Here is a 24287-nt window from a genome sequence, read left to right as displayed (position 1 = left end):
AATCTGAGCTTTCCTGTAAAGGAACCAACCATCATTATTCAAATACATACTGCAACATATCAAATTGTGAAGTTGGATGAGTACATTACCACTATGTTAAAACTCTTTCAGATAGGGAGCTAGTGGCTGGGATGCACAAGAAAAGAAACCAAAAAGCCACTCTGGCAACATCCTTACATCCTTTTTTATTTACAGTCTTCTCACGACACTCATTTTCACGTGTTGTTGTTCTGACCTGAAGTGACAAGCTTGTGTGCGTGGAGTCCTCGTAACTAGGTGACCATTAACAATTCTAGGCACGTCTCTCGTAACTAGGTGACCATTGACAATTCTCTCATAGGATGACAAACCATTGCTGCAGCACCTATGCAAACTTATGGAGAAAGGTAAAAAGCACTGCAGTGTTTAGGTGCGCTGTGTTTGTCTGAGGTAATTAGTCTGCCATTATTACTGAAGTGTGTATTTTCCATGCAAAGTGTGAAGCAGATTGGTTAGTTGTACTTATATTAATCGCGGTGCTCTTGTGGCATTCGGATAACTTCAGATGTTTTTTTTAACTAGGTGCAGCTGGATAATGTGTGTGGTTTACGTGCACGCCGTTGCTCCTATATGCGTGTCTTGCAAGTCTTGCGTCTCCATTGGAAATGACAAACTTACACTCCAAGCTTATTGGCACTGCTTCCAAGGCATGCGTTTAGCACATTTAATACAACTATTAGGGTTAGGCCGATAGACGATGCCATCGTCCATCGCCGATGGCCGATACATTTCACGATGCTGAGCCGACATTGCAATCCATCGCCCCGCCCCACATTTATATTGATATATAACTTATTATTTGCATGTCATCTTAATAGCAATAATGGTCTTTTTTTGAGCTGTGTTAAATTTTACATATAGCTGCCGCTTGCACAGCTGACAGCATTGTGAGGATTAAATGAAGCATTATACAGTACCTCTCACGCTTAAAATGTGTAGATTCAGTAGCAAACGCTGTTACCTGCAAACCCCGTCCCACAGACTTTACAGTGAATGGCTTTAGTTATTTTAATAGCAAACTTGAAGCCACTGGAAGTCTTTTATCCAGTCTTGGAAAAGTGTAAATGGTGGATTAACTTTAAGCACATGATCACTAATAAGATGTGCCATTGTTAGTAACTTTAGGTGGTTTCTAAAACGAAATCTGTTGTTATTTTTATTCTCTCATCTTCAGCGCTTCACATTTTCAGGTTGTAGTCTGAAGGCAGTAGGCATTGACTGTGTGATTGACAGCTGATATTAACCAATCCATTCGCATTCAGATCTAGAGCGGTGGGCCAATAAGAAGAGCGTGAAGGCATGGCAAGCATTGCAGGCTTTTTTTTTTACTTCAGCAAGTTCACATAACAACTGTTTTAATTTGCGTTTGGCATTTTTAGGTGCAAAGATGCATCCTGCATCTCCTAAATCCACGCACGCGGTAAGGATTTTGCAGTGAAAACAGGTCGCACGCGAACAATTTATGCAATTTATACAATTTATGCACAAAACGATCAAGCCCTAGCATCTTTACTTGTTATTGTTTCCTCATAGTAATAATAAAATCAGGACGTTATCATCAATCACAATGCAAATTACAGTAAACTCCAAACGAACTCTCGTCTCCTTCACCAGCTATGGGAAAAAGCCATTATAGAGTCTTGCGGAAAAAAGTGATTGACAGGTGGTAATTTGTGCGTAACTTTATTTATTTATTGATTTATTTATGGTTTGGCTATGGGTAAAGCAAAGACCATGTCGGTCAGGTAGTGAAAACAGTAGGCTACATTTAATTAATTAATTAATTGTCAATTATGAATTAATTGATATTTAACAACCACCCCCCCCCTACGACGATGATGCCATCGTCCATCGCGATGTTTCACATTAGACATCGTTCTATCTATCCATCCGTCCGTCCGTCCATCCATCCATCCATCCATCCATCATTTTAATTTGTATATTTATTTTAGGTTGTGTATTAAGAATTTTTTTTGTTTTTTTTATGATTGTTAAAGGCTGAGTTTCAATGTGTAAAAACTGAACACAAAATAAATGTAAATAGCAGTAGTGAACAGTTAAATACCAAAAAAATATATTACCAAAAAAACTCCTTTTCTCGGTTGTTTAAAGCAGACACGTGATTAAGGATTGAGAAAGCGTGCCCCTCGACACCATGGAGCAACCTATGCGTATGATTTGAGAAATTTGACAGCTTTATTCATGGCCTTTTGTTAGCGCCTGTAGGTGGCAAAGAGTGCATAAAATCCCGTTCCAAATGTCCATTGAGCGCACTTTACAGGGGCCGAGGCTGCATGGCTCCTAATGAACTTTGCGTGCTCTTCTCACACATTTTTGACACCGGGTCATGAATGAAGCAAGGATTAAGCGTCAGAGCACAATTGGGGCAAGAGGGGCATTGAGAGGCCTTTGTTGGAGAATGCGAGCGGGTGAAAATGTCAGCCGGAGAAACGGCCGTGCCTCGATGGCGGCTTCAAATAGGCATGACCCTCACGGTGAACTTTCATTTTGGTAATTGCCGGCCTGTTCTGACACGCTACATCGCACCCCAAGAGCAAGTGTTTGCAAACTGTTTAACCGAAAGCGCTCTGAGGCGAGGGGTATTCATTTGCAGCGTTTACACTTAGACAGACTTGATTAAACTTTTGGGCAAGTTGCTGAGCCAAGCTGGAAGTTGTTCAGATGCTGGTTTGCGCCATTGTTTTTTTTGTTTGTTTTTTTTTTCAGTTTTTTTTCTTTCCCCACTGGGAATCTGGATTTGCGCACTTAATGAGTGGCCTGAGATAGCCTCTTTTATAAGGATTAATTAGTTGCTTGGGTCGGGTCATGCTGGTGTCAGATGTGTTGGTCTTTTAATGTTTGCATTGGACAGAATCTGTCCTGAAGTCACCTTTTTAATGACTTAATCATTCTATGAAGAATCAGTGGAGTTTCTGTTTGTTTTAATTTTGAATGAATTACAATTTTATTTCCACCTTTCTATATTTTAAAGGCGACCTATTATGTAAAACTCACTTTTAAAATGGGATTAAACACAGTTTTGTGGCTGCAGTGTGTGAGTATAACCGTCTAATGATAAAAAAAAAAGAATTAATTAGATTTTTTATAATCAAACTTCATTAAAACACTATTTTTCCTTTGTATGCATCATAGGAGGGGGAAAACCCCGCCCATTAATGACGATATGAGGCGTTTGTAGCTCCACCCCTCTGGATTTAAAGCGATAGTCACCAAAACGGCATAATGTGGATCAATTAGTAGGCCGTTTCAAAAAGTTCTAAAAATAATTTTCTGTGTGGTATTTTGAGCTGAAATTTCACATTAGAGTTAGAATATCTGCTGAGGATTTCACTCATTTATTGTGTTTTACAGACTAAATGCACCTTGGCATAGTTATTAAAAATATTTGTATTATTTTTTCCTAGGGTTATATCGTAATATTGTTTACACAATACTCAACATCACATATCGCATACTTTTTTCAGCATTGCGCAGCCCTAATAGATTAAGTAAAAACATCCGTCAAATCCTTTAAAGTTGGTCTTTATTTAGGATTGTCCAATAAAGTTGCTGTTTTCTTAGTACTTCAGGTTGAGCTTCAAGGTTTATGTACATGTTGCGTAGCATGAGCAGTACATTGATGTTAAAAAGATATTTTGTTGCTAATAGTTTTTTGAAAGGGAAAAAAGCACAGACACTGTATTTTTTTAATGATGTCAAATGGTATGCTTTGGGCTTTTCAAATGTACTGACATTCAATAAAAACAATGTGTAATTGTGGCACATTCACAGAACATTTTCAGCCAAACTGGAATCTATTCATTTGCCTCTTTGTTTACACGACAACAAGGATTTGAGACTGAAAAAAAAAGTAATTATTTATATAGGTTTTTTTTGGTCTAATAACCTTTAAGACGGCTCCTAATTTAATATTAAAGGTTTTTTTCAAAGGTAAATAAAAACAGATTTTTTTGTTTATTTTTGGGTAAAGCCTGTGTCATTTCTGGTCAAAAAAAAAACTGCTGACTGAATAAAAGTAATTTTAAGCCAGTATTTGCCAGGGGTATGAGTCATTTTGGGCTTATAACATTGTTATATAATGTATATTTAATAAAAAGTGTATACACACAACTACAGTTGAAATCAAAATTATTAAACCCCCTTTGAAATTTTCTTTTGTTAACAAATGATGTTTAACAGAGCAAGGAAATTTTTCACAGTATGTCTGATAATATTTTTTCTTATGAAGAAAGTCTTATTTGTTTTATTTCATCTAGAATAAAAGCAGTTTTTAATTAAAAAAAAAAACATTTTATGGGCAAAAATATTAGCCCCCTTTAAGCTATATATATTTTTTTGTCTACAGACCAAACTATTATACAACAACTTGCCTAATTACCCTAACCTGCCTAGTTAACCTAATTAACCTAGTTAAGCCTTTAAATGTCACTTTAAGCTGTAGAAGTGAAAAATATCTAGTCAAATATTATTTACTGTCATCATGGCAAAGATAAAATAAATCAGTTATTAGAAATGAGTTATTAAAACTATTATGTTTAGAAATGTGTTTAAAAAAATCAGCTTTTTATTAAACAGAAATTTGGGAAAAAAATAAACAGGGTGGCTAATAATCCTGACTTCAACTGTAAATATGGCTTGTTTTGATACATTTAAATATGTGGCTAAAAAATGTATTTTCAATTCTGTATTAACTGATTGAATAAATCATGATATATCCCATTATGAGGACATGAGATGACCTGTTTTGATGCTAACCCACCTTTCTACTTAAAAGCACTGTTCCAAAATTAAACATCCATTATTTAACGTCTTTCCTCCTCTTCTTTTTTTCCCATCAGCATCTGAGCCCAATCTGAAGCTGCGGTCCAGGCTGAAGCAGAAGGTCAGCGAGCGCAGGAGCAGCCCTCTGCTAAGGAGGAAGGACGGACCCATCACCACTGCAAAGAAACGCTCTCTGGACATGGCAGGTGAGCGGATCCGCCTCCATCACTCACCGTTTATTCATAGTGAGAGTGAAGAAAAGTGATTGACAGAGGAGCGTGGGCTGTCCTGCATGCAGACCACAGCTTAGTGACCCAAGTTAGGGCTGCACAATATATCGTTTCAGCATCGATATAGCAACTTGCATATCCACAATAGTCTCATCACAGGATATGCAATGTTGAGTCTGAATTATCATTGACTAGGAGCCACAGAGTTGTATTTAAAAAGCCCCTATTTTGCATTATAAAATGTCATATTTTTGTTTTGAGGGTCTTCGACAACAGTCTGATATGCATGCAAGGTCAAAAAACACTTTCATTGTCATAATATGCATTTATTTTTACCTAATTATCCCAACGACTCCCATATGATGTGTTCAGCGATTCATTTGTTCCCAAACCCCTCCTTTGCGTGAGGCTAATCTGCGCTGATTGGTCCGATGACCCATTCTGTTGTTATTGGTCGACACCTTACAGCACGAGGCGGAAAGAAACGCCCACCTCGGCTCTGAAGTAGCACAGAGTATGTAAGAGCCCAATGCAGGAGTGCATAAAAGCAACTGTTAACCCTAACCCCAAGTATTAACAACAACACACATTCAGTATCATTCCACACAGTGGCAAAAGTAATAAAAAATTGACCGCCACATGTGTAGGAACAGCTGATGGTGGCCATAGCAAAGACAAACTGCAGAGGATCGCGAGTTCAGAAGCGCATTATATTGGTAAAGGAAGAAGCACGCGTAACATTTTCAACATGGTTTTGGACGCAACATGTGAATAGCCCCATACAGATTTAACCTGAGAGATGCAGTACAAGCACAGATCTATAATCAATACATGATTACAACACACAATTAAATACATATTTTGCTAACTACACAAAATGAGGCAACAATTTTTGTTACACTTACATGTTATGATCCGGAGAAAGAAGAAACTGGTCCGTATGAACTGCAACAGTTACTGACAAAGTCCCATGTCAAAGTCTTACAAAGTCCCATTTATAATAGTCTCTGCTGCTCCTTCCTTTAATAACAAACAGCCGACGAATACCGCATTGCAGCGCAGCGTTATTGTATCAAAAATCTGAAAAATTACAGGACCAATCACAGCACTAAGTTGGTTAACCCTTTATTCCCCACAGCCAAATCTCTATCTGTCAGTGAAAGTCATCTTTGTATCATGATCAGTCCTAGTGTCTAAAGGGAAAGGCGCGTTTTACCGGAGCCCCACTGAATTATTAGCCCCCCTGTTTATTTTTTTCCCCAATTTTTGTTTAATAGAGAGCAGAACACATTTCTAAACATAATAGTTTTAATAACTCATTTCTAATAACTGATTTATTTTATCTTTGCCATGATGACAGTAACTAATATTTGACTAGATATTTTTCAAGACACTTCTATACAGCTTAAAGTGACATTTAAAGGCTTAACTAGGTTAATTAGGTTAACTAGGCAGGTTAGGATAATTAGGTAAGTTATTGTATAATGATGGTTTGTTCTGTAGACTATCGAAAAAATATATAGCTTAAAGGGGCTAAAAATTTTGACCTTAAAATGGTTCTTTAAAAAATAAAAGCTGCTTTTATTCTTGACGAAATAAAACAAATAAGACTTTCTCCAGAAGAAAAAATATTATCAGACATACTGTGAAAATTTCCTTGCTCTGTTACACATCAAAGCGAGGCTAATAATACTGACTTCAACTGTATTTGGTGATGTAGGCAAAAGATCTGAACCCAACACCATTCCTTTATTCGATTCTGAGTCGACTATTTCATTAAGGAATCAATAGTTTTAAATAAGGTGCACTTTCAGATTTAACCCTCAGCTGGATGTTTTCATCTGCTTAGTGCTGTGTCACACACTCATGAAAGGGCATTTTTAAAAACCCATAATAGGGGCTCTTTAATTACTGTATTTATACTGAATTTATCAGATTTATTGTTTTTAGTCCAACTATCTTCATTCCAAAGTGAAAGCTAGAATATTTCACTTTCCCCACTAGCAGATAATTTAGCTTGTTTTATGGAAAAACTCTTAATTTCCATTTATTTCTTCTGAAAATGAAAACAAAACAATATTTTTACTTGATCTAATAGTTTTTTTGATGGTTTTAGACAAAGCAATGAATACTGAGTACCATTAGACTCAACCCAGAAAAATACTGCTATTCAAACTATCTTGTGTAAGTGTATTCATATCGCAATATTTAATACAGAAAAATAGAATATGGCAACATTAGATTTTTCCAGTATTGTTCAGCCCTAACCCGAGCGTGACTCCAGCATCTGTTCCTTCTTGACTGGCACTCCATTAATCTAGACAATTTTCTCCCAGAGTCGGCATGCAGCAGTGCTCCTGGTTCTGGCCCGAGTTCACCCAACAACAGCTCAAACAACATTACCAATGAGAATGGCATCGCTGGATCAATCTCCAACAGCGCAGTGGAGGTATTGAGCTCTGCAGGATTTATTGTTAATGAATTGATGATCACTATTGGTTAAGCTGCCTTTCCAATGCACACGACAAGTCATTCATTTTCAATGGAGAATAGTCCGGGAGCTGCGTGGAGTTACGATCATCTCCATGTACATAAAATTCGGATCCGATTTGAGCTGCAGATTCAGATATATATTTGAACTTCGGGATGCAACTGGCTGACCAGATGTGATGCAATTCAGTGTTGTCCAATCAGGTCTATGTGCGCAGGATAAGAATTATTGTTAGTTTTTTTTTTGTTATAAAATAGCCTACATTGAAATATTTATATTCATAAATGATTAATAAAAATAGTAGTAATATATATATATATATATATATTATTCTTTTTTTTTTAATGCTGTCTTCACGTTCGCTTAAAAAAAAATTTAGCGGCCTGTGAATTTCTAGTATTCATTCATTCAACTAGAATTCAACTAGTATTCTAGTGTTCAACCATGGTCAACGTACAGAGAATAAAGGCTCCTTTAGTCAGGAGGCTATGTTGTGTGCCGTGGAAAGGCGGCTTTAGGGTCATGCAATGTGATACGAGTCATATTCCAGATTTTGCTATATTTATTTATTTGTATGTTTGTTTGTTTATTTTATTTATTTTTTTAATGAAAAGCTAATCAATAATGCTTTTTTTGTAATTAATAAATACTAAAGAAGCTTGGTTCATTTGATATAGGCAATATTCAAATATATTGTTCTTTATGAATGGTTATTTGTTCTAAAAAGGAAAAATAAACTGATTCAGAAAAAACAAAATAGTGTAAATGCATCAATAAAATAGTGCTGTATTTGTATTGTTATTATTAATCTTGTTTTTTATTTATGCATTATTTAAGCTAAACAGTATTTTTTGAAGAAGAGTGTATTCTGGTTCAGCGTTTTCTACCATCTCAAGTGTGTTGATTTAGTAGTATTTATTAATTATCACATTATATTATCATATAAAATAAAAATATGAAGTTAAATTATATGTAAGATAATATGTGATGAGGGTAATGTATTTCATTCAAAAAAATTACTTAAATTATAATAGATATATTCAATATATTAATAATAAAATTGCTAAATAGATTTTAAATATCACCATACATGTGAATAAAAACTTAAGTGACTTTCTGGCCCTCAGAAACTTTAAAAGTAGTCCTAATCAGTGTTGGGGAAAGTTACTTTACTTAAAAGTAATGCATTACAATATTGAGTTACTTCCCAAAAAAGTAACTAGTTGCATAATTTAGTTACGTTTTTATGGTGAGTAATGTGTTACGTTACTTTTGAGTTACTTTTTATTACCTGGCTGTCTCTTTCAGAACTATTTTTTATTTATTTTTTTATAGAGGAGCACTGAAATTAACAACTCAGTGTATAACCTACACCTACATTTACCTTTGAAAAACACATCAAAAAATAATATTTTAGCATAATGTTATCTGATAACTTCCTGGCCCCAGAGCTGTACTGTACATGCCGTATATACAGATTATTGAAAGTTTTATGCAATGTGATTGCTATTTTTATACTATTTGTCTTAAGGAAAATCACTGGCCATTGAGACAATTCCCTTTTCCTTTTCTTCAATGCGTTCAGAATAATGAACACATTCTCTCATAGACTGCGTGATTCATTGTGACTACTTTAATTTTAATTCAGCTATTTATTTTTAAAAAGCTAATTAATTAAACAAAAAAGTAACTGGTTTTATATTTAAAAAAATAACTGAAATAATATTACCTAGTTTTGAAAAGGAATGTGTTACTTTACTCGTTAGTTAGAATATTATTATTATTATTACTACATAACTCGCATTCCTTGTTATGCATTACGTCCAATTAAGAATAATTTTGTTAAAATTAATTATAAAATTGTTATTATTATTATTATCATTGTTGTTATAATCATTATTATCACTGTTATTATTATTATTATTATCATTATTATCATTATTATCATTATTATCATTATTATCATTATCGTTATTATCATTATCATTGTTGTTATTATTATTATTATTATTATTATCATTGTTTTTATTGTTGTTATTATTATTATTATTATTATTATTATTATTATTATTATTATTATTGTTGTTGTGGTTATTATTATCATTGTTATTATTGTTATTTTGTTATCATTGTTATTTTGTTATTATTATTATTATTATTATTATTATGAGTAGTAGTAGTATTGTTGTTGTTTTTGTTGTTGTTGTTGTTTTTATATTTATTTTGCTGTTTTATTTATGTGTTCTGCATATTAAATAATTATTAAGTTGCTTTTGACTGTAAAAGTCAAATAGTATATAGTATATATTAAAATAGTGTAGTGCATTGTAAAAAGCACTATAGAAACAAGTATACCAACGAAAGCCTTGTGTTGCTTGTGTTTCTAAATTAACCTCTAAATCTAGTTTCTTCATCTTCAAGACACATTTTGTCAGTTTTCTTGGAGGTTACACTTGTCATGTTGCTTTAAGAAAAAAAGTCCAATGTTTTTTTTTTTTCCTGGCCGATTCCATGCATGTTTTTCAGACGTGGACAGTCTGCTTCTGTAGACGTGTCCCGCAGGGGTCCGGACAGCAACCAGACAGAGCTGTTTGTTTTTATCACTGGGGTTTATTTATCTGTGCATATGTTTGTGTGTGTGTGTGTGTTTGTGTGCATGTACGTGTGTGTGTTTCGTTCTAGCCATCGTTGGCACACAGACTCACGGGCAGAGAGGGTCCTGTTAGCCAGCTGTCTCTGTACACATCGCCCTCCCTTCCCAACATCACCCTGGGTCTGCCAGCCACCGGCCCCTCCAGCGTGAGTCTATCCTTCCTTCTCTCACTCTCAGTTTTTCTCTCTGGACCGTCAGGGTGCCACATGTGGCTTTTCAGCACCAGTGGCGTTTTAGAAAGAGGCTTTTGAGAAACAATGGCTGACCGGAGCTCACTGACGCAAGCAGAAAGAATGATGAATGAAAGGGGAGGGATGAAATAATGGGTAACGCTTTAGTTCAAGTTACAATTCACACCATTTACTCTAGTGGTTTACTCTAGTGGTTTATTTTTCTGGTTTTTATTTTTTGCTGTTTGTTCAAACTACTTATTTAAAATGAGCTGAATCAACACAATTCCTGAGTGGTTTTTTGGAACAACTTAATTGTAATTGTGTTCAATCTACTTAAATTTGAAAAAACTATTAAGTTAGTTTAATCGATTTGGGTTGGGACAAGTATACACTGTAAAAAATACTGGGTTCCACACAATTCCTTCATGTTGTCCCAACACATATTAATTTGTTGAGAGTACACTTTTACGAATACACTTTTTTGTTGACAAGAAAAAAAGAAGCGCTGTTCACTTTTTATGTTGCTTGGCAACGACTGAATCAGCTGCGTATTGTGCGCGAGTGTTGCTGTTGACATTGTTATAATTTTAACATTTAATAATATTGTGATATTCAAGATTTGTGAGTCATACAGCATCGGATAACTCTAAACAGCGATCACAAGTCTCTCATCCATCTACAAAAGTCTCCGTAGTTGTTCTTACAAGCTAACACTGCTGTGACCTCAATGGAAACCCCGCCTCTGCTTCTTATTTGATTGGAGAATGAAAAAGGACGTAACATGCTTTTTCCGCTCAGAGTTGACTTTTCAACTGCGAGCTCACAGCACGCAACAGCAAAAACATGACGCGCAGTAGACAGTTAAAATGGAAGGAACGCAAAACACTCGCGACCTCTAGTAAATCATTCAAAAAAGGCACATCTCAATGTAAATATGTGTGTTCCGTCTGATTGGCCCCTAAATCTGTTCTCCAGGATTTTGCAATCGCTGAATTGAGCACAAAGTCGAGCATTCATTCATTTTCCTTCTGCTTAGTCATGAAATGTGCCACAAATTTTGTAAAAACTCACCATGTAATCAATCAATTTATTCCTGTATTGGTATTACAATACCTCAGTTAAATCCTGGAGGGACTGCTGAGTTAAAGATTTGTTAATATCATTAAGTTTATTAAAATGTGACAAAAATAATGTTTTTTTTTGTGTGTGTGGGGTAGTATATTATGAATGTATGAATATGAATGTATTAACTTTATTAAAAATATATATTAAATTAGAATACATTTTTAAGTTTAAAGCTTTAGCATTAATAGTTACTATGACCTTTGTTGTTAAGTTTTACTTTTATGATTTCACAATATCTCATAACCAACCACAGCAAATATTTTAGCAAACACTTCTGCACTCGTTGTACATTGTTGCTGTTCTATAGAAAATAGATGTGCACATTTTTTTTCTTTATTTACATGTACTGTGATTTACCTTGGATTGGACCTTGGATTTATGCTGTGCTATATGTTTACATGTTTATGTAATTTTTAAACATGTTTTTATTGTCACAAAATTGCTGGTGTATCATTTTCTTGGACAAAATAAAGATTAGCCTGTGATTTCCCCTTGCAGGATTCTTTCAGCTTACAGTCTCATTCTTTCTGTTCACACACATACAGGTGGCATCAGGCCAGCAGGATGGTGACAGGATGGCAGTGCCAGGCTTACAGCCAGGAATCCCCATAACCACTCCGTTCATGCCAGGAGCCCACCTGCCGTCATACCTGGCCGCCTCCAGCTTGGAGCGGGAAAGCGGCTCAGCTCACAACACTCTCCTTCAGCATATGGTGCTTCTGGAGCAGTCAGCCGCTCAGAACTCCCTGGTCGCAGGTCAGTCGCTGGCAAAACAATAAATAATAATAGAAATTGATGTTGTAAGGTGTCATCAGGGTCTTAACATATCTTACATTTCAAAAAACTAATTTTAGACCTTACAAAAGTCACTGAAATTCCCTGAAATAGGTTGTGTTGTTTCAACTCATTTTAAATAAGTAATTTGAACAAACAGCAAAAGTCATTTTTTGAGTGTATTATTACTTATTTATTAGCACTTATAAAGTATTATCTTATTTTATGTCCCTAATTCTACACACTAAACCCATCTACTACCTTAATAACAATAACAATAATAATTATTAATAATTGATGTTACATGGTGTCTGCGTGGTCTTAAAATGTCTTAAAATATTTTAGATTCATTTATTCATTTATTTTGTTTTGGTATAGTCTCTATTTCAGAAGTCGCCACAGCGGAATAAAAATAATAATAGTAATAATAATAATAATAATAATAATAATAATAATAATAATAATAATAATAATAATAATAATAATAATAATAATAATAATAGTAATAATAATAATAGTAATAATAATAATAATAATAATAATAATAATAATAATAATAATAGTAATAATAATAATAATAATAGTAATAATAATAATAATAGTAATAATAATAATAATAATAATAGTAGTAGTAATAATAATAATAATAGTAATAATAATAATAATAATAATAATAACAGTAAAAATAATAATATTAAAAATAATAATTATTATTATTATTATAATAATAATAATTCCTTACATTTATATAGCGCTTTTCTGGACTCTCAAAGCACTTTACACATTGGGGGAATCTCCTCATCGACCACCAGTGTGCAGCATCCACCAGGATGACGCGACAGCAGCCATATTACGCACACCAGCTGATTGGTGAAGAGGAGTGATGAAGCAAATTATGATATGGGGATGGTTAGGAGGCCATGAATGGACTGAGGCAGTGGGCAAATTTGGCCAAGATGCCGGGGTTAAACCCTACTCTCTTTCGAAGGACATCCTGGGATTTTTAATGACCACAGACAGTCAGGACTCGGTTTAACGTCACTTCCAAAAGGCGGCACTCACTGAGCAGAATAGAGTCCCTTCACTATACTGGGTTGTTAGGACCCACACAGACTGCAGGTTTAGTGCCTCCTGTTGGCCTCACTAATGCCTCTTCCTGCAACAACCCAGCTTTCCCATGTGGTCACTCATCCAGGTACTGACCAGGCACAGTCCTGCGTAGCTTCAGTGGGCGACCATGTGAGAGTAGCACAGAGCTAGCTGCCGGCTATGCTCCAGCAATTGTGGGAATGAACCACCAATTAATCCAGCATATGTTTTACGCAGCGAATGTTTCACACACACACACTCATACACTACAGCCAATTCACCTATAGCGCATGTCTTTGGACTTGTGGGAAAAATCGGAGCACCCGGAGGAAACCCACACCAACACGGGGAGAACATGCAAACTCCACAAAGAAATGACAGCGGAGACGCGAACCAGCGACCTTCTTGCTGTGAGGTGACAGTGCTAACCGCTGAGCCACCGTGCCACCACCCTCTGTTCTCATTTTAGATTTAATTCTTATTAATTAAGTAGGCGGTTCATTCCGCTGTGGCGACCCCTGATTAACAAAGGGACTAGGCTGAAAAGAAAATGAATGAGAGAATGAATGAATATTAATAAGTAATGAACCACCTTTGCGTGTCATATTGATTAAATTTGTTCCTCGCATGGTTTGTTTATCCTCCTAATGCACCCATATTTCTCATATTTGTCACATCATTTCCCATTAAAATCTCTGAATTGCCATCCCTCTGATCAGACAGGGGCCCCGGGGCCTTGCAGGATCATAATCTCCCTGCAGACCTCATACATTTACTGGTTGTAATTAGCGTAGCATACAGTATGTTACACAGCGCCCTTTATAAAATGGTTTCAATTTCTCGTAATACGCACTAAGGAAGGCTCATTTTAATCAAATTAGTCATAGGCGGGTGTTAATTAGCCTCCTGATGTGCCAGGAAGGGCTTCAGGAGAGAAGTGAGAAAAAGACTGGGAGAAAGAAGAGGTCAATACAACTGATCTGAGTCGCCTCGCTGGCGCAGTCACCTCTGAATAATGATTTGTGCCATCAAAAACAAAAGCATCACCCTTTTCTCCGCCTCCTGTTGTCAACCAGCCAATCCAGTGCACAGGAAGTGTGAAGAGAGGAGGGGAGCATGTGGAGAGGAGTTTTGCGATAACGCAGCTATTGTTGTGTTGATAATCAAACATTCAGTGTTGTAGAGGCAGAGATGGATGTTGGTTTCTTTCATAATAATGTCATACTGGACTGTTTGTTGTATGGTGTCTTGTGATGTCACTCTTCATAATTAGTTGTCATGCAGAGATTTTCATAATTAAGAAATTAAGAGATAATTAAGGATTATATTTTATACAAATGTCAATTAATATTTAAATGTATATCTATACACATTATAAAGTGGATGGATGGATGGATGGATGGATGGATGGATGGATGGATGGATTGATCTATAGTTTGATTAAAGGATGGATGGATATATAGATGAATGGGTGGATGGTTGATTAGATAGATAGATGGATGGATGGATGGATATAGATAGAAAGATGGATGGATGGATCTATAGATGGATGGATGAAAATATAGTTTAATGGATTGGCTGATACATAGATTAAAGGATGGATGATATATAGATTGTTATATAGATTGATATATAGTTTGATGGATGGATGGATATATAGAGTAATGGATTTATGGATGGATGGATATATAGTTTGATGGATGGCTGTACATATGGATTAAAGCAGGGGTGTCCACACTCGGTCCTGGAGGGCCGGTGTCCTGGAGAGTTTAGCTCCAACCCTAATCAAACACACCTGAACCAACTAATCAAGCTCCATCTAGATATACTAGAAACTTCCAGGCTGGCGTGTTGAGGCAAACTGGAGCTAAAGTCAGCAGGACACCGGCCCTCCAGGACCGACTTTGGACACCCCTGGATTAAAGGATGGATGGATATATAGATGAATGGATGCATGGTTGATTGGGTGGATGACTAGATGGATGGATAGATGGATAAATAGATTGCATGGATGGATGGATGTATGGATAGGTGGATGGATGTATATATAGTTTGATGGATGGATGGATGGATGGATATATAGATTAATGAATGGATGGATATATAGATAGATAGATGGTTGAATGGATGGATATATAGATAGATAGATGGATGAATGGATGGTTGGATAGATAGATGGATGGATGTATGGATGGTTGATTGGATGGATAGATGGATCGATGATAGGTGGATATTCTTATACTCACCGGCCACTTTATTAGGTACACCAAATTTGTAATATAATATTTAAAACTTAAATGATATAATGCTGTTTTAATTAAATCAAATTTATTCTACAGAATAATATACTATGAAATTACATGTAAAATTATCATTTTAATGTTAATATATTATATGTTATATACAATTAGTATATATAATTACTATATATTATATATAGTTTAAAACAATGTTTAAATTATTATGTATTAATATTTGTATTTCACATTTCAATTATCATTTTATTTATTTATTTGTATGTATGTATGTGTGTGTATATATATATATTCATTTATTTATTTATTTATTTTATACATTGATTTCTTTTTTTGAGAATACAGTTGTTGTTGCACATTTTTGTTGCATGTTAAGTATAAAATGGCTTTAACTTTTAAGGAAAAGATCTGAAGATCTGTTTTCTTCCATTCAGTTTTACTGCTTTAATATTTCAAAAGCCAACTTGTCAGTTCTCTTAGCAATGTGCATTAGATGTTTCATAAGCGATCCCAATCCTCCAGCCTGCCGTGTAAAGCTGAGACAGCAGTGCGTTTAATCTCGGCCCATGTATTGAGGAAACTGAGCCCCTGGAGAGCAGCAGCAGGCGAGGTGTTAATTAGTTCAGAGCCAAGTGCTAACTAGAATCTGCTGTGTAACCCAAAGCCTGTGTGTTTTGTTTTTTTATTTTTTTACCCCAGGTCTGTCAGGTGTTCCCCTGCAGTCTCATTCCATCCACAAGCTCCGGCAGCATCGGCCTCTTGGACGCACCCAGTCGGCGCCGCTGCCCCAGAACTCCCAGGCTCTGCAGCAGCTGGTGGTTCAGCAGCAGCACCAGCAGTTCCTGGAGAAACACAAGCAGCAGTTCCAGCAGCAGCAGCTCCACATCAGCAAGGTAAAGCAGCTCCTCTGTGGCTCCCTCTGTCACTGCAGGATGCCCTTATATGGGCAGACTGGAACCCCACTTCCTGTGTGTCTGTTTTTGTGTGACTGCAGACTGAATACACATTTTTTGATGGTTATTTAATTTATATATAGCCGAAATTCTCCTCTAAAAGTTTAATTATATTCAAATGTTTTTAGTGATGCTTAACGAAGGGATTTTTAAACGTAATCGTTAACTAATTTCTTTTTGTCTTTCCATGTTGACAGTATTTAATATTTTCCTATTTTGCAAGGTACTAGTATTCAACTTAATGTGCAAATTATAGGCTTAACTAGGCAAGTTAGGGCAATGAGGATCCTAGTATAATCCTAAATTAAAGGATAAAGCAGTTGTTTGTTCTTAAGACAATTAAATAAATATATAAGGGGCTAATGATATTTACTTTAAAATTGTAAAAATATGAAAATAAACTTATTTTATTCCACCAAAACTAAATAAAAATAAGACTGAAAATGTCGTTGGTCTGTTAAACATCACTTGGGAAATATTTGTAATTTCCCTAATAATTTGTCTGATATTTGTCTAATAAAACTACCTGATAAAATTTCTTGTCGTCAATTCCAGTTGTAAGAGCAATACATGATAACTTGTCTTCTAGTTGATCATTTGGAAAAGTGGCAGAAGGAAGATTTTTCTGATAAATCCTCTGTTGAACCATCCCAATCATTTAAAATACTGCTGAAGACCTACTGGAACCCGCATGGACCAAAGATTCTCAAAGAAATCAGTCAAGTTTGGTGAAGGAAAAATCATGGTTTGGGGTTGAATTCAGTATGGGGGATCTGCAGAGTGGATGGCAACATCAATAGCCTGAGGTATTAAGACGTTTGTGCTGCCCATTACATTACAAACCACAGAAGAGGGCAAATTCTTCAGCAGGATAGCGCATCCAAAGAATCTGGATGAACTCTGGGAGTCCTGCAAGAACGCTTTCTTTGCCATTCCGGATGACTTTATTATTAAGTTATTAGAGTCATTGCAGAGATGTATGGATGCAGTCCTCCAAGCTCATGGGAGTCATACACAATATTCATTCTTTTTCCACTGCACCATAACTTTATATTCTATACTGTACATTATTTCTGTCCTAATTAAATAATTAAAAATCAAGGCATGATCATATTTTATTCTGGTAAAATAAGCATAATCTAGAGTCCTTTGCATTTCATATGAGCCACTTCTGATACCAAATGATCAACTAGAAGTCAAGTGATTGTTTTGTTGTTCCTAAAACTTGGGTAGGTGACAAGACTTTTTTCAGGTAGTGTACTGTATTCAATTTCATTTTTATTTATATGAAATGAAATATAAAATAAATATATAAGTAAACACTGCAAAAAGCAATTAGTTTGCTTTATTCAAAAAAGTGAGTAAACCTATTACTTTTAAAATGGTTAGCTGACTTAACTTAAAATAGTGAATTTACTTCAAATGATTAAGTAAATTAATTATGCGCATATATAATCGCTTTTATATCAAAACTACTCAATGGTTTGGGGACAACTTTGATGAAAGACTTTAATCCACTTAAAATGTTGTGTATATGTGACATTCCATGTTATATTATGGATAAATTATTATTTTATATATTACAATTCCCTTATTCATTATGTTCTATTCCAAATGCAGTGTAAGAGCGAACATATTATGTCCGTTTTTGAAGTAAAAGTCTCATTGGTTTCAATAGATTTAACATTTTTAAATGATAAAAACATTCAAACTGATCAGTATTTTAGTTTAATTTTGTTGATTATTAAAATGATCAATACTTTTCATCATCAGTATTGAAAATGGTCAAGCTGCTTAATACATTTCATGATGCTTTATGTTCACATTCTCTTGAGGAATTTAAAAATAAATGTCATTTGAAATGTTTATTATTATAAACATTTGAACACAAGAAGATATTTAGAAAAATTCTGGTTACTGAGATCCATTGACTTCCATAGTAATGTTTTTGATCAACAGCGACCAGCATTCATCAAAATATCTTCTTTTGTGTTTAACAGAATAAAGAAACTCATAAAAGTTGAAAACCACATGAGGGAGAATTAACACTTTCTTGTTTTCTAATACTTTTTAGGTAAACTATCCCTTCAGTTCATAAACTAATTGCAATACATAACCTTATATTTTTATCAACATTTCCAACTTTTTGCTCCAGGATGAACTTTAGACGTCGTCTCAGAGCTGCTTATGTTCCATAAACTTTCATTTAAAAAATGTGAAATCATTAAAGGGAAAATGTTTGCAGTGCTGCTGGTTTCTGGGATCCTTTGACTTCCATAATATATATGTTTTTTCTACCATGGGAGTGGACATTCTTCAAAATATCTTCTTTTGTGTTCAACAGAAGAAAGAAACTCATGAAGGTTTAAAACCGCATGAGGCAGAATAAATGATTTTGGTTATTTTAAATATTTTTTAGGTGAGCTATTTCTTTAAATTCATGAAACAAATTGCAATACATAACCTTGCTTTTTAACCAACATTTCCAACTTTTTGCTCTAAGATGAACTTCAGAAGTCCTCTCAGAGCTGCTTGATTTGTTCCATAAACTTTCATTAAAAATGTGAAATCTCTATGAGGAAAATGCTTGCAGTGTTGCTGGTTTCTGGGATATATAGTCATTTATTTTTTTTCTATCATGGGAGTCGACAGCGACCAGCATTGTTCAAAATATCTTCTTTTGTGTTCAACAGAAAAAAGAAACTCATAACGGTTTAAAACCACATGAGTGAGAATAAACACTTTTGTTATTTTTAATTATTTTTAGCTGAACTATTTCTTTAATTCATAAACCTATCGAAATCTTACATTTTAATCAACATTTCCAACTTTTTGCTCCAGGATAAACTTCAAAAGTCATCTCAGGGCTGCTTGTTCCATTAAATTTTATAAAAAATGTGAAGTCTTTATGAGAAAAATGCATGCAGCGCTTTGGTTTTTGGGATCCATTGACTTCCATAGTAATTTATTTCTTCCCTACCATGGGAGTGGACATTCTTCAAAATATCTTCTTTTGTGTTCAACAGAAGAAAGAAACTCCTAAAGGTTTAAAACCACTTGAGGGAGAATAAATTATTTGTATTATTTTTAATACTTTTTTGGGCGAACTATGCCTTAAATTCATAAACAAATTGCAGTACATAACCTTGAATTTTAACCAACACTTTCAACTTTTTGGAACTTCAGAAGTCTCAGAGCTGCTTGATTTGTTCCATCAACTTTCATAAAAAAGTGAAATCTCTATGAGGAAAATGCTTGCAGTGTTGCTGGTTGCTGAGATCCATTGACTTCCATAGTAATTATTTTTTTTCCCTATTATAGAAGTTGGCATTCTTCAAAATATCTTCTTTTGTCTTCAACAGAAGAAAGAACTCATAAAGGGTTAAAAACCAATGAGGGAGAGTAAATGATTACTAATAAATTTATACTTTTTAGGGGTGACCCATCTCTTTAATTCATAAACTAATTGAAATCTTCCATTTTTAATCAACATTTCCAACTATTTGCTCCAGGATGAACTTCAGAAGTCCTCTCAGAGCTGCTTGATTTGTTGATTTCCATAGTAATTTATTTTTTCTTTACCACGGGAGTGGACATTTTTCAAAATATCTTCTTTTGTGTTCAACAGAAAAAGAAAAAAACTCATGAAGGTTTAAAACCGCAAGAGGGAGAATAAACACTTTCATTATTGTTTTTAATACTTTTTAGATGAAAGAGCCTTTTAATTCATAACCCTATGAAAACTATTATATTACATAAAGCATGCTATTACATATTTAACTATTGTAATTCATAACCTTGCATTTTTAATCAACGTTTCCAACTTTTTGCTCCAGGATGAACTTGGAGCTTGATTTGTTCATTTAAAAAAGTGACTATGCTTGCAGTGTCCCATAACCGAGCTGTTTGATTGAGTGTTGGCTCATTCATTATCCTGCTGTGTTTTTTGGGGATTGTTGCTCTTCCTCCACCCACATCACAAATGTGCATTATAGATTAGTTATGGGCTTAATCTGTCCCGGCACACAAACATGTCCAAGTGAGATCACTGGGTGTGGATCACCTTCAGGGACAAACTCAGCAGATGTCAGAGGAATTGAATGCTTCTCGAGCGTTTATACAGTTTTAGATAGGACTCGGTTATGTTTTAAGAGTTCGCTGGGACATGCGAAAAAAGCAAATGTTGTGAATCTATGCATGAGGCTTTCTGAAAATAGGTCAAGTGCATGACATCTGTGGACTTTGTTTTGGCATTTATGCAGTATGTTTAGGGGGAATAAATGTGGAAATATGTTAATATGTTGAGTGCAGATGTACATGGCTCCAAGATGGAAATAGGCTTTCAGGTATCAAAGCAATAAAAATGTAAAACATTATTATTATTATTATTATTATAATTATTATAATTATTATTATTATAATTATTATAATTATTATTATTATTATTATTATTATTATTATTATTATTATTATTATTATTATTATTATTATTATTATTATTATTATTGTTTTATTTATTATTATTATTATCATCATTACTTTCATACATTTATTTTTTATTTATTACCATGATTCAGTGTAACAATGGTTCATAAACCATAAATACACAAATCTAGTTAGACATGTATTTATTATTATTATTATTATTATTATTATTATTATTATTATTATTATTATTATTATTATTATTATGACTTTCACACATTTCATTTTTTTCTATGATTCACTGTAACAATAGTTTATAAACAAGAAGTAAACAAACAAATAAATAAAATAATTAAATCAATCTAGTCAGGCAATTTATTATTATTATTATTATTAATATTATTAATATTAATATTATTATTACTGCTACTACTAAATACTTTTTATTTTATTTATTCATTATTTATTTTCCTTAATTTTTACTATAATTCACTGCAGCAATAGTTTCTAAACAATACAGTGCATCCAGAAAGTATTCATAGCGCTTCACTTTTTCCACATTTTTTATGTTAACAGCCTTATTCCAAAATGGATTAATTTATTTGCTCAAAATTCTAAACACAATGTGAAAGCAATCTGAAAAAGGACTTTTTCAAATTGTTGCAAATTTATTACAAATAAAAAGCTGGAAAATCACATGTACAGAAGTATTCACAGCCTTTGTCGTGAAGCTCTAAATTGAGCTCAGGTACATTCGGTTTCCACTGATCATTCTTGAGATGTTTAATTGGCTTAATTAGAGTTCACCTGTGGTAAATTCAGTTGATTGGACATGATTTGAAAATGCATACACCTGCCTATATAAGGTACCAGAGTTGACAGTGCATGTCAAAGCACGAACCAAGCATGAAGACAAAGGAATTTGTCCGAGACAGGATTTTCTCAAGACAAGTTCTGTAAAGGTTATAGAAACATTTCTGTTGCTCTGAAAGTTCCAGTGAGCATGGTAGCCTCCATAATCCATAAGTGGAAGATGTTTGGAACCACCAGGACTCTTCCTAGAGCTGGCCGGCCATCTAAGCTGAGTGATCGGAGGAGAAGGGCCTTAGTCAGGGAGGTGATCAAAAACCAGATGGTCATTCTGTCTGAGCTCCAGCGTTCTTCTGTGGAGAGAGGAGAACCTTACAGAAGGACAACCATCTGTGCAGCAATCCACCAATCAGGCCTGTATGGTAGAGTGGGCAGATGGAAGCCACTCCCTGCCTGGAATTTGCCAAAAGGCATCTGAAGGACTCTCAGACCATAAGAAACAAAATTCTCTGGTCTGATGAGACTAACATTGAACTCTTTGAAGTGAATGCTAGGCATTATGTTTGGGGAAAACCAGGCACCGCTCATCACCAGGCTAATACTATCCCAACAGTGAAGCATGGTGGTGGCAGCATCATGCTGTGGGGATGTTTCTAGCAGCAGGAACTGGAAGACTAGTCAGGATAAAGGGAAAGATGAATGCAGCAATGTACAGAGACATCCTGAATGAAAACCTGCTTCAGAGTGCTCTTGACCTCAGACTGGGGTGATGGTTCATCTTCCTGCAGGACAATGACCCAAAGCACACCGCCAAAATATCAATGGAGTGGCTTCACAACAACTCGGTGAATATCCCCTTGAGTGGCCCAGCCAGAGCCCAGATCTAAATCATATTCAACATCTCTGGAGAGATCTGAAAATGACTGTACACCGTCGCTTCCCATCCAATCTTTCAGAGCTTAAGTGGAACTGCAAAGAGGAATGGGCAAAAATTCCCAAAGACAGGTGTGCCAAGCTTGTGGCATCATATTCAAAAAGACTTGAGGCTGTAATTGCTGCCAAAACTGCATCAACAAAGTATTAAACAAAGACTGTGAATACTTCTGTACATGTGATTTTTCAGGTTTTAATTTTAAATAAATTTGCAACAATTTCAACAAGTCTTTTTTCACATTGTCATTATGGGGTATTGTGTGTAGAATTTAGAGGAAATAAATGAATTTAATCCATTTTGGAATAAGGCTGTAACATAAAAAAGTGTGGAAGAAGTGAAGCACTATGAATACTTTCCTGATGCACTGTAAAAAACAGGTAGATGTAAACATAGCTAATGAAATGTCAAGTGTAATTCACCTGATATAAGCATGCGGTATGTTCACTAAGCTGCAGGGAGAGATTGGGAGATAGCGAGTACGTGGAGAAAAACAAAGAGCAGAATATGGAAAAAAAAGAGAAAAGAAAAGCTTGTTTGGAATGAACAGGGATGAGGCAATTGCTGAGCGCTCTGACGTCAATTATGTTCCCTCGGCACAGTGCCAGGGGGCTGTGTTTATAACAGACTCCAGTATGTGTGTGTGTGTGTGCGTGCGTGGGGAGGGGCTAGAGATGTCATTGCCACAGTGATAGGGTTAGACAGCTGTCACAGCGAGAACTTAAGCCGGGAGGACAGTTTCTTTTGTTCCTGTTGTTCCAGGAATATTATTTAAAGAGGTCCTGTGTTATGCCTGTTATACTTAAAGCTTTGGTTCGTGCGCATTTCCTTCTGTTTGAGCTTGAAAAAGATGCAAAGTTACAAAGGACAGTCACTCCAGAGACAGTTATTGGGTATGTCAGTACACAGTGTTTTGGAACTCCCTCAAACACCACGACTGTAGTTTTCTTCTGGGAACAAAGACGTCACAGTATCTCGATTGTAAATAATGTTCACCCGAGGGAGCAGAGCCTGTTTGAGTTGTGCTGCTATTGTCTTAATGTCCAGAAATGCAGTTTTACAGATCCAGGATTAACTGTTGTGTACATGTACAAACATAACCAATATGAAAGAAACAGTAGTTTATTGTAAATTCTATAGTGTTTTTGATTCGTATAGTAAAGTGTATTATAATGTATGTGGTATTACAATATTGTTTGTTGCCGCAGTACATAAATGGTACATAAATGTTGGTGGTTCCCAAACACACACCTGGAGACCCTTGGCACCCTCAGTTTTCTGTTCTTCATTGAATACAAGATCTCAAAAGTGTGTGTCAGGCAAATAAGGCTGTAACTTTAATTCTATATTTATTTATTTATTTGTCTGTCTGTCTGTCTGTCTGTCTGTCTGTCTGTCTGTCTGTCTGTCTGTCTGTCTGTCTATCTATCTATTTATCTATCTATCTATTTATTAAGAGCAATAATATTCCATGTTGATGATTTGGCTTGTGTTTAAAATTATTAGATTATTATTTAAATTATTTAAAATGATTAAATTAATATTAACTATTAACAA

The 24287-nt window shown here is 34.9% G+C and overlaps 1 protein-coding gene across 2 annotated transcripts in view; it reads left to right on the top strand.

Moving 5' to 3' along the window:
- hdac4 (histone deacetylase 4) overlaps positions 1-24287 on the top strand; it is a 431285-nt gene that overhangs the window by 300790 nt on the left and 106208 nt on the right. For both annotated transcript variants that reach the window (XM_056465891.1, XM_056465892.1), the window contains 5 exons: positions 4899-5027; positions 7388-7500; positions 10225-10341; positions 12039-12249; positions 16311-16504. In XM_056465891.1, the coding sequence (XP_056321866.1) occupies positions 4899-5027; positions 7388-7500; positions 10225-10341; positions 12039-12249; positions 16311-16504 (764 nt within the window). The remainder of the gene's footprint in view (positions 1-4898; positions 5028-7387; positions 7501-10224; positions 10342-12038; positions 12250-16310; positions 16505-24287) is intronic.

This window comes from Danio aesculapii, chromosome 9, assembly GCF_903798145.1.
Source record: "Danio aesculapii chromosome 9, fDanAes4.1, whole genome shotgun sequence".
Classification (NCBI taxonomy): domain Eukaryota; kingdom Metazoa; phylum Chordata; class Actinopteri; order Cypriniformes; family Danionidae; genus Danio; species Danio aesculapii.
Note: the sequence above shows the minus strand (reverse complement) of the source record. Positions and strands in the feature narration are given on the sequence as shown.